At 36.1% G+C, this 12,019-nt stretch overlaps 1 protein-coding gene across 1 annotated transcript in view; it reads left to right on the plus strand.

The window, feature by feature from the left end:
* Nucleotides 1–2,234: 2,234 nt before the first annotated feature.
* Nucleotides 2,235–12,019, plus strand: part of PIEZO2 (piezo type mechanosensitive ion channel component 2) — a 234,887-nt gene continuing 225,102 nt past the window's right edge. The window contains exon 1 of the mRNA XM_053956157.1: nt 2,235–2,290. Within this exon, the coding sequence (XP_053812132.1) occupies nt 2,284–2,290 (7 nt within the window). The 5' untranslated portion in view covers nt 2,235–2,283. The remainder of the gene's footprint in view (nt 2,291–12,019) is intronic.

A 12,019-nucleotide genomic window follows, 5' to 3' on the forward strand; every position in this document is an offset into this window, starting at 1 on the left:
TGCTTTTTCTGTTGGTGGAATTCCACTGATCTTAAATGGGACATTCCATTGTTTTGGACATCTGTGTACAGCTCCTTCTGCAGAAGGAGATCTTCGCAAATACCAGAGGGAGTGCAGAGGATGGGTTAATTTTGCTTTTTTGGGTCCTTTGTTGTTGCATTAGTGACAAACCAAAGCTGATTTTTATGCTCTGAAACTTTTTCTATATAGTTTTGAGTGTCAGAACTAAGGAATATGTATGTTTGGCAAAATAATAATGTAGTGCAGTGCAAATATGTGAAAGCAGTGCAGCTGCTGTTTCCTAATCTTTTATCTTGCTAAAATTATATTCAGTCATTTACTCTTGCACCTTAGCTTGATAAGGCACTCATCTCTCCAGACACATATACTAGATGAGTGGATATAAACACAAAATAGAAATATTGGAATAGTTGCACTAGGGAATAGTAAAAATGTTGCAGCTAGGTTTTGGGGGGTTTAATTCAAAATTCTGAGCTCTTGCAACTGCTTAAATAAATACAGGTTTTCCAGGCAATGTCTATCCAAGTTTGCTGGAGGAGGCTTTGATATAAATTGAGGTTCTAAATATTTGACACAGACTTATTAGCAAGACATTCAGTGACTTCCAGGTGATGAAGGAGAACATAAAGCACACAGTTGCTGTTTTCTGTCTTTGTACTGGGAACCTGAGTGCTAGGTGCTCTACAAGAAGTGCAGCAAGCTCAGTCCTCATGAAAGAAGAAAATGAGCATAATATTGCACTGAAAATTAGTAAGCGGTTTAACACAAATAAAATCTGGTTGACACAGTCCCAAAAATAACTGGATAATAGTATTACCTGCTAATGTTGTTATTCTGCTACCAGAATGACTGAGCACATTGGTCCTTCCCATTGAAATGGAAAAGCCTTCACTGTAGAACAGCGTTAAACCACTGTCATACCTCTTCCTATGAATGCCACAGAACTTGTTCCCCACCCCAAGATTAAACTTGAAAAAAACCCCAAAAAACCAAAGAGTTGATTTATGGATTTGTCCTGATATCAGGAGTGTCCTCTTTGCCATTCTTTCCAAGAAGGCCATTGTACATCCTGTGCTCCTCTGTAGAGGATCCTGAGAAGTAGGTGTGTAATAGCAGAGCTGCCTCCCTCTTCTCCAGTACATTGACTTTAGAGCTCTGATAATTGCTTGCAGAATTCCCCCTGGGATAGGTCCTATTTACTCTATCTTGCAGGTTTTTTATAGTTACAAATGTAGGTGTAAGTCTTCAGTTGGCCTTTAGAGGCTGTGGCTATAAAGAAAATTTAGTAAGTGACAAGAGCAATTCTTACAGGAAAATGAGAAGCTGCTCTTAAGGATTCTGGATTTCACTCAGAAAAACCCTCTATTAAGCTTTGGTGAATTTTTTAGTCCTTGACAGAAATTTTTAAGGCTGATGGTGGAATCATATCAGCTCAGAAATAGAAAATAGGTGCTTCTTACTCTTTGTGCTTGCTAGGCACCATTGCATTTCACATGCTTCTTGGCCAACCTGCAGATGTGGCGTGTATACCCAGAATTTTCTATCAAGGTTATTAGGAGAATCAAATTAGTTATTCAAAACATTGACTAGTTTGGGAAACAAAAGTTGTAGCTATTATATGGATTTGCTAATAGAGAGCCTTTGCAGTTTTGTTTTATAATTAAAGTGGACAGATTTGATGAGGATGAGGACCAATTAATGCATAACTTGTTAGCTCATTCCCACTATTGTTTCCATGGTATTTCAGGAAGTTGTGTCTGGAGAAACTTCTTTTCTTTTGGAATACATGTTTCTGGCAGGGCTAAAGATGTATCTGTATCCAAATCCAGGTTGTTTTGGATATAGCTGAGAAGACTTCGTTGATACAGGTCTCCCTCACTGGGGATACTCAAGAACCCTCTTGATACAATCTTGTGCAGTGTGCTCTGGGATGACCCTGCTTGAGCAGGGAGGTTGGGCCAGATGACCCACTTTGGTTCCTTCCAACCTGACCTAACCTTTGATTCTAAGATTTATTTTAAGCTTAAACTTTAATACCTTTGAAAACATTGTTTAAATAAGTGGTCAGAAGTTGACAAGGTCAATCGTAAACTCAAGTGGTAAATTGTGCCATTGAATTTGATTTTATTAGGTCAATTAAACAATATGTTGTTTTTCTTTTCTCTCATTGCAGCCTGTGCTTTCCGTTACAATGGGCTCTCCTTTGTCTACCTCATCTACCTCCTGCTCATTCCTCTGTTTTCAGAACCCACAAAAGCAACCATGCAAGGTAAGAAGTTCATTGCTTCATTCTTCAGAATCTGTGGTGCACTGAGTACATGCAAAAGCTTTGGTGTGGTAGAAGGTGAAGTCCTGAGTGTTTCCCCCTCATTAAGTGATCTGACTTTTAATACATACTGTAAATTCCCTGACGCCATCGTTTCACAATATGCTGGCTTTGGTGCCCAAGGACTTCCAGCCATGCTTGCCCCAAGTTGCATCAAGGCTGTCTGGTAGCACTACTGGGATTTTTATGGCATTATTTCCTCTGGAATACTGATGTGGTCTGGGTGAAAAATGAGTTTTCAGAACCCTCCCAAAGCCATCCTATCATAGATTGTGCTCTAGTTCTAAATTGGTAGTTAATTATGAGATTTAAATTTGATATCAGATTTTTCATTCAATTGTATTTTAGGTATTTATTTAAACAATTGTCATCCTGTCATTATACTACTGCCTTAGCAAAAATAACTCAAAGGACTTGCTGTTAGAGATGACAACTGCATCAGGTATTCAAGCATTTATGTAGCGCATACAGAGGTGTGCCATTCTGCCTTGTCTACAGCAAGAATGCAATGATTCTGAAAGGGGTATTTACATTCTGCTGTAATGGTAGAGGAAAGGGGTTCTCTATAGGCCTACAAATGGTTTATATATTTTAAATTACAAAGCTTTGATTGGTATAAAATCATAGAATGCTTAGGGCTGGAAGGGACCTTAAAGATCATCTGGTTCCATGGGCAGGGATGTCACTCACTAGATTAGGTTGCTCAGGGCCCCATCCAACCTGGCCTTGAGCACTTCCAAGAACGGGATATTGTGTCTGTGTGTGTGTAGGTCTATTTTTCTAGAAGCTGTTAAGGGTGGTTGTTTTGGGGATTTTTTTTGTGACCAGAAGATGGAAAAGAAAGAGGAAATATTTAAATATTTCAGCTAAAACCAGCCAAACCACCAGTAAATCAGAGTAAAAAAAAAAAATAAAAATTTACTATAAAAATCCCCAAAACCAACCCATATCTATGTTTATGTACTTTGCATGTATTTTTCCCCTAAGGCTTCTGTCACTCAGATATTTTTTTTTCTGAAATTGTTTGTTTTGATTAGTTTTTTTAATTTTTTAAACTTTCTAGCTTTCCATTAATTTTTTCTTTCCTCATCATCTCCTGACACATTCTGCTCTTCAGACAAAAACTCTGACCATCTTTACTGTTTCTTGCACTTTGATCTGTTTTCCCAGTTTGTCACCTTGCACTTTACAGTTAGTAAACTTATGAAGTTTCTCTCCACCAAGCTTAAGGGTTTTGCAGGACATAGAATTAGAAATTATTCTGAAATGGATGATGTCAGTCTAGATTAATTTAAATTTTGACAGAAACTTAAAAGGTTAGAAACACTAGGGAAAAACTATTATACTTGCTCAAATAGTTCAGATTATGTTTAAAGATTAATGAGTAATTTTTTTTTCATTCTTGCCCTCTTAAATATTTAATCTTATTAAAAAGGTTAATTACTAAGATAAAGTAATATCAATCCTTAAACATGAAGACATAAGTCACTGTCTGTGTCTCTGCCTATGTTCCATATATTAGTTTCAATCCTAACTGAAGGATTTGTCTCCTATACTCAAAAGAAGTTGGTATTTCGCCTGTCAGCATCTTAAAACTAACCTATGGAACGTAGGCAGGGACAACTGTGTAAGACACATTCATTGCAAATATCTTCTTGTCTACAGGAGTAACTTAAAACTTGACCAATTTTTCAAGGGTTGCTAATGGGAGCAGTTTTTGAGGCATTTACCTCTTTGAATGTGTAGTGAAGCCCTGTGATTTCAGCAGTAATTTTTCAGTATGAATTATCTCTAAAATCAGTAACTGATTTGTTACCTATTTCTCTGGAGCTGACAAATGCACAGTAAATTGTGCAACAGCCTAGTTTCTAATTTCTTTGATTGTGAGATTGTTTATATTAGTGATATTTTTTTTCCTTTGTGTCTAATGTCTACTGCAGTTATGTCTTCATCCTTAATAAAGGCTTGTACATGATGTTTTTATAGAAATAATAAAACATGACAACATAGATTGGTCCAGTCTTGGGCAAATGGCTCATTTAGCTGTACTAAATACCTGTTTTATGTGTCTTTTATTTTTTCCCAGTAAGAGAGGTGAGTTTACATGTAGATAGGTTTTATTTTACCTTATTTAATTTCATATTTTTTGATTAATGAGACTCTGTAGCCAGTCATGATGTAAATTCAAAAAAATTAGGGAGGGAATCAGTTAATTTCTCACATGGACTAAGTTTTGGTCAGTCTGCTTATGTTAGTGGCAAAAAGAATGGGTTTGCTTCTGAATTAATTCACTGCTCAGGATGACAAAACTTGTATCTCTGTTGGAAAAAAATGAACTTGTCACAGCACTTAGATCAATAAAAATTATGTTTTAAAAATGTGTAGATTGAAAAATGATGAACTATAATTAAAAAAAAGTTAATTCAGCATTATTCTGAGTGTGGCTGAAACAGTAGTAAAGAAATGGAACAATGGAATTTGTTTTGCAGATATGAAAGAGTTTGTGATTTGCAATAATCTGCACAGAATTGTAAGATACAGAAGGGTTACAGTAACAAATTTGGATCACCAAATATAGCTGAAGGGTTTTCAGGAGAGAATTGATCCAAGTGAATATGGGAAAAAACTTTATACAAACATGATTTTGAGTTTCGTGTGAGAACGAATGCCCGTGAGAATGATGTGTGCACTCATCCATTCCACAGTGCATCTGTTTTACTAGCAGTCTTTCTACAGTCATCTGCACTTGGTTTTTTGAGTTTCGTACTAACTTTAAGCACCTAACTTGAGTCATCTGATTTAGAAGTTCAAGGCAGTAATTGGGTAAACCTATATATTTACTGAACAGAAGATGGGTCCCTATGGTAGTCCTCAGAATTGACCACTTAAGCCTCAGTGATTCCAAATATCTTAAATTAGAAGCATAATTTTATACCTCATCTGTGCTGCAAGGTATTAAGACTTCTGGACAAAATAAGGAGCTTAAGTGAAAATTTTTATGTGATACTCATGAAAGAGAAAAAAGATGGTTAACTCCTTAATTGTAAACTCTTGTGCTGAAAAAACCACAGTTGAATGGGTTTTAGTAGACAAGAAAAGGGTACTTTCTATATTACTAAATCACCTGCTCTGACAGAGCTTCAGCTTTAGCTTTTCAAAATTTCCTTAGCTACAGAACAAACTGCTGCCTAAGGTGCATATGCAGAAAGCACCTAAAAATAACTTGAAAAACTCAAACCAAAGAAACCAAATGACCAGTTTTGAGAGTTTAACAGAATTACTCTCTCTCATCAGCCCTGAAAAAGATTCTTAAACTTTTTGATCTTTTCTATTTAAGCCAGCTCTAATAATTTTCATAACAACAATGTTGTTTATGGAAAACACAAATAATGTAGCTAATTTGGGGCTTTTAAACATTCTGTTTTTCTTAAGTGATCTGCATACAGAAAAAGATTCTAGGTTGGAAATACAGATTTTGATTTTGGGAAGACTCGTTTGCATGGTTTTTGTTGCTTGCTTTGAACAGAAATTCAATTGAATGTGTATCTTAAGCTTACAAGTCTATTGCTACATCTGTCCAAGGAGATGTTTTTAGCTCAAGCGGTTGGAGTTCGTGACTCTTTTTCTCATAACACTTATATCACCCACTATTAGTATATTACTGTTAGGGCATTGTAGTTAGACTACTTCAGATAGAGGATAGCTGCCCACCTGGCTGCACTATCTGAAAGTGCAGCAAAAATAGAGATGCATTTTGTGCATCTGAGGTGTGTGATTGAAGCCCTAGTCATCCCTGCAAGAGGCAGAACCTGTACCAGTTCAGTTATATCTGATAGTGTTGATGAGCTGTACACTGCATTTGCCTTCTTCAAAAGAGTTTTCAGTCATGTCTGCCAGAATGGACATTGGACATCAACACACCATGGACACAATAATATGCTGATCTCATTATAAATTAAAATATAATTTTAATTATATTAATTTGTTAATTTGTTGCAAAGAGAAGGGATATGTTTTAAATCGTGTTTAAAAACATGTATTTCAATAAAAAGTCTTCATGGTTTTGGGGAGTACAACTTGAGTTTTGACCTATTCTTTGGTAGATTTATGATACTCTATGGTCAATTTAGATTTAGGTTTATGTGATTAGGAGAAGAGTTTCACCTACTTTTTACCTGCATAATCACAAAGATGATTTGTTCCTTTCTTGGGAAATGATTTATTGCCTGTTATCCTTAGGTGATCAATAGAAAGTACTTTGGGCAGTAATAGAAATGCTGATTAAATGGGTGGGAGAACTCTTTGGAATGTCTTTGAAACCACTGAGTTTCTTTGTATTAGCCCAAAGCATCAGTATGAAGATAATTTTATAAATTAGAAAGTGCTGTTGAGCAATAACAAATGGGATTTCTACTGGATTGGGTGCATGTTTTCTTATGGAGATGTGCCAGGATGCTACATAAACATCCTTTGACTTAAAACACTGCATCTCAGCTAGGTTTCTCCACTCCCAACATTATAAGGTATTCTCTTGGGAGTGAACAATGGAGTGTGTTATTTATAATCAGTGGGCCAAGTCCAATAAGAAGTACCTGTTTTTGGAAATTTTAGCAGTGTGAGAGTGAAAATGGAGCCGTATCTTTACATTAACCACTTTCACAAATGCTCTTGCATCTTAAGAGCCCATGAACATTTTTGTTATTGGTACTGTGTGCTTTCTCACTATTTATAACCAAAAAGTTTTCTTAGGAGATGACTTAGAGCCCCCTTCAACTAAGTGAGAGTGAACTCATAAGAAGCGTTGGACTGACAGTGTTGACTACAAGAATCTTTTATCTGTCTTGTGTGTGATAACAAATACTCATGGCTTTCTCACCACCTCGTAATGCTGTTCCCAAATGGGAGCTCCACTCTAAGAATGGACACTCCAGTGCCTGAGCTGTTTCACTTTTTGGCTTTCACACACTACACTGTAAGCAGGGATTCCCAGTAAGAGGTTGATTAGACAACGTGTCACCCATTTTCATTGTCATGTTTTATATGAGTGCTAGCAACGTTTTTGGGTGCAGGTATGGCAGAAACTCAGCAGCGCGTTGATTGAAGACTTACAAGCAAAGCAGAACCATCAGAGCTGGGGCAAGAATACAGAAGTCAGGAGAAGAAAATAACTAGAAATTTTTTTAACTTGCAATTAACTATTTTATTTGGACTTTCTTTTGTGTGGTTATTGATGACATGAGTCTTTGGAAAGATTCAAATGTAGAGAGGGGAAGTGAGTCTTGGTAAAAAGGGCAAAAATTCTTCACAGACTTTTGAAATAAGGTGTTTGGAATAAGACTGGTGTGGGATTTTTTTGATAAAGGTGGAAATCATAAATTATACAAGAAAAAGCTAATTTAAGGAAGGCTGACACTATCACAAACTTTTCATTGTCGAAATGAACACTTCTATAGCTGCAGTAGATTTTGTATTATTTTATTTATTTTAAAGCAATATTTCTGCTGATGTATTAAATAGCATTTGTTTTAGGGAAAGAAAAAAGTCAATTTCAATTGATCTGAAAGTGATCTCTTTAGTTATTTTAATGTTTCAAGTCGATCTTGAGCCTATCCCCTGCCCTGGTGATAGTCAGCTTCAGACTAAACAAGACATAGTTTAATTTACTTTGTTTAATTTAACTCTAACCATGACTAAAGAGCTAGATCCAAAACCAAGCTTCCTTTTTATCTTAAAGTATAAGTAAATTCAAATTTATTACACAGAGAAGTAATTTAGAGGTGCAAATAAGGAATTTTGGTTCGTGGCAATTAGTTTGAACATGTTCTTGTTTTTCCCCCCCTCAATTCATTAAGCTACATGGAACACCGATTAATACCAATTTTACTTTATAGAGCATCTGAAGGTTACTTTTCTAGCTGTCCTTTCTGTTCTTCTTTTTTAAAATAATTGAAAGTTAGTCAATTTTCTTTCTTTCCAGGAAGGATGTGCAAAATAAAACTTTTATTATTGTTGTATTTGGAAGGTGAAAGAGTGCAGAAATGGGAATGTAATGGAGAAACAGCATGGTAGATTAGGGGAGTTTGCTGTGAGCTAGCAGTCCTCCTATCTAATGCCACTAAAGTGTAAGTAGAAATTTCTGCCGTGAGTTTGAATGGGACAAGCACAGAAAATGCAGTTTAGAATGCAGCTGTGAAGTTGAGCACTGACAAAAGCACTTTCCTGAATGTGCTCACATTCTCAAATTTGGGATCTGATGTAGGCTTACTGTGGTTGTGAAAGGATTTTAAACTTAGAATGACCTTATGTCATGTTTTTAAATTGAGTTAAATAATGAACTTATGAAAATGTGTACAAAATCATATGAAAATAGCAGCATCTTAGAATGATTAATATGATTGAATGTCCATCATGTAGTCCAATAATCCTGGTTCTGGTTAGTCAGGCAACAGATTATGATGGAAAGAGGGTGGTGCTGGGTGTGCCAGGACAGCCAAACGTCAAGAATTTGTTCTCTCTTCTTTGTCCTGAAGCATTAATTTCTCCATCTTAAATTGCCTTTGTTCTTTGCTCTTTGTTCTTTTTAGTGTGCTTTGTATGGAAATGATTAGAGAAGTGTTACGCTTCTATTTTTTTTTTTTTTTGTTTTGTTTCAATGAGCCTTTTTTTTTCCCTTTTTTTTATTGGCATAATTTGGTAATTTTATGTGCATTGCTACACAGCAGGAAGCATGACTTTCCATCCAAGGCAGGAACCTTCTCCCGCCCTGTTTTCCCCGCAGCAGGAATGGACCAGCACTTGAGGCAGCAAGGTTTTGTTGTGACAATTCTGAGACCTCTTGATTGAGCTCTGTTGAAAGTTGTGTGATACAGAGTTAAAAGAGAATTGAAAATGTTTACAGTGCTGTAGCTTTTCAGCTCTGTCAATGAGCAAGTAGATTGGAGAGAGAGTGCAGGGATATTTTTGAATCTGCTTCTACACTAGAGTAATTACATTTCAGGAAGAAGGTAGGAGGTTGATAAGATCTTGGCCAGAATCAGATAATACTAAAGGAGAAAATCAACATGCAATTGTTATGGTCTACTATAAATTAGAGGATGAATGATCCTAATAACCATACAGCCAAATATTTCCCTGGGGCAAACAACTTCTTAAACAATTACTGACTTGTGAACAGTCAGTGTTATTTTAAAATTGGGTTTGGAGGGACTACGGACGTCAGAGAGAGTTAGTCATCACTCTTCTTATGATCCAAAATGAACAGAAAATAATCTTTAAGGTTTTCTTAACCTGAAGTGCAACATAAGTTTAGGGAAACTAGATAGTGACTGAAGAGCTCAAGCATTTGGATGTGGTGGCATTTTCCTAGTAAAAAAATGCAACAATCTTTCTAGAACTCCCATCTCAAGCACGGGTGGCTTTTAGTGGTGAAGTCCAGACCTAACTTACTGACTAACAACATTAAGAATAAACAGAGTTTGAAAGGAATGAGTAAAAGGGGAATAATCTTAGAGGTCAGAAGTGGTCAGATGAAATAGAATTTGCCAGAAGTCAAGCTGAGTTAAGCTCTTCCAAGGAAACTGAAACAAGGAATAAAAATGTGTTTATCTATATGAATATAAAATAATTAAAAGTAAGGATGAAGTAGGAATTAAATATCATATGGGTATGCTCAAGATTTTAGACAGGATTGTGTGCTTCAGTTTTGAATCAGGGCAATGGTATTAAACACAGAGACAAAGGCTAAAGTACCACCTGGGAAAAAGGTTGGAAAAAGAAAACCTACTGTATGTGAGGAAGAAGTAAGACCCAAGGAGTTTAAATGTTAAAGTTTTAAAAAACTGCATAATCTCCCTCCTAAACCTGAGTGTGATACCCTAAATTGAAGAATGAAAATATTAGCTCAAATACAGAAAATAAGGGGAAATGCTCTTGCATGAGAACACTTGTGATATGAACTCCTGTGAACTTGTATTTTTTCAAATTTTGGAGTATATTCATAAGAGAAGAATAAATAAATATCTTGAGGTTACTGGAAAAAAGAGATTAAATGAAAATGTCTGTTCTAAAATGGAGTTGTGCTAAGCAACCTAGATAATACTTTGGTAAGGTTGATTCAGATTGAGTCCCAAGAAGCTGATGCTAATGTACACAAGTAAGAAAAAAACAATACATCTCATATATCTTAAAATAGATTTCCTACTTTTTCAGTCTGCAAAGAGAAACCATCATTTTGGATTTGGATTTGAGGAGAAGGACTTTTTGGGTTAAATGGGGTTGCTGGCACACCATCTAGAAACTGTGTATTCATGGTGGACCAGAGATAGTTTTCTAGGTTTCAGGCTTCTAATGAACAGAGTGAACCTAAAGACCCATCTAACTTCAAAGTGGGATATAATGCTTTTATGAACCAGAATATATCCTGTGATGATGGAAGTAGAATAACCCAGCTGATGCCTCTAAACCCACATTACTGAAATCACTTGCCCAATGTATCCAGAAAACCTGTATATAAATGGTAAGAGTCAGATGGTTTGTTGAGGTTTTCTGTCCATGTTTTGAGTAGTTTGGGGAGGGTTATTTGGTTTATTTTACATTAGGCTGAATTAACAATTGCCAACTTGAAACTGTCTGGTGGTTTGGTTATGGAGATGGACAATGTTGGAAGATTTGGAGCATTACTGTGGTCATCAGAACTGTTTTCAAGTGTTCAACAGTCAGAAGAACTGCATATTTTCTTAGAGGATTATGATTTGGTTTGGAAAACAAAAGAGTAAGAAGAATATCAAACACATTTTGGGCCTTCCTATTCTCATCTCTCATACTCCTTTATGTTAAACAACCAAGTTTATCATGCTTTCTTGCAGGAAGGGTACAAAAATCCAGTAAACTATTAGGTACATTTTTTTTATTATTATGGCTGACCTGTAGGTGAGAGGAATTCCAATAAAATCACTGTAGTTTTTCAAAAGCAGTGCAGCTGTTCCCATTCACTCCAATTCTATTGCCTTGTTTGAAGGCAGTCACACTACAGTGAGTCACATCCTGAATCTACTACAGCAGATGATGTCTGAAGCATTAAGGAGTAAGCCTTTGACTGTATTAGACAGCAAGACAGGTGGTGGCATTAGCTTGACTTTTCATTGCAGTGTCTTGGCACTAGCTTTTTGCTATGAATTACTCTCTGGAAGTACCAGAATTTGTCCACTGAGGTAGACACTATTCAAAATTCATACGTAATTTATTTTTCTTCTGTGTTTTCTCTTCTCATTCGACCTTATTTCAAATAGGCTCTTGTCAGCAAGAGATTTGCTCCTCAAGTTAAGTGCTAAGCATGGATTTTATTTTCTTTTACTGTGAATTTCATCCTCACACATGGAAAAGTATGTACTTTTGACAGGAGCTTATTATGACAGAAAAGAATACTGCCTTTAGAGCACAGTAATTGGTAGATATTAGGCCTCTTTTATCAGATGTCATAGCTAAGCCTGACTTCCTGTGGATGCTCCTATGTCTGTAATGGATTTGAATGCAGAGTCTGCATCCCCAGGAATTTGGGAAGCCTAAAGTAGAAATCTAGATTGGTGTTAATTCTTTGCAGATCAGCACTGTACTTCCATGTCCTAGTGAGCCTCAGAGACAATCTCCACTATAAGAATACTGAATCCTCATATT

Source organism: Vidua chalybeata, chromosome 1, assembly GCF_026979565.1.
Source record: "Vidua chalybeata isolate OUT-0048 chromosome 1, bVidCha1 merged haplotype, whole genome shotgun sequence".
Classification (NCBI taxonomy): Eukaryota; Metazoa; Chordata; class Aves; order Passeriformes; family Viduidae; genus Vidua; species Vidua chalybeata.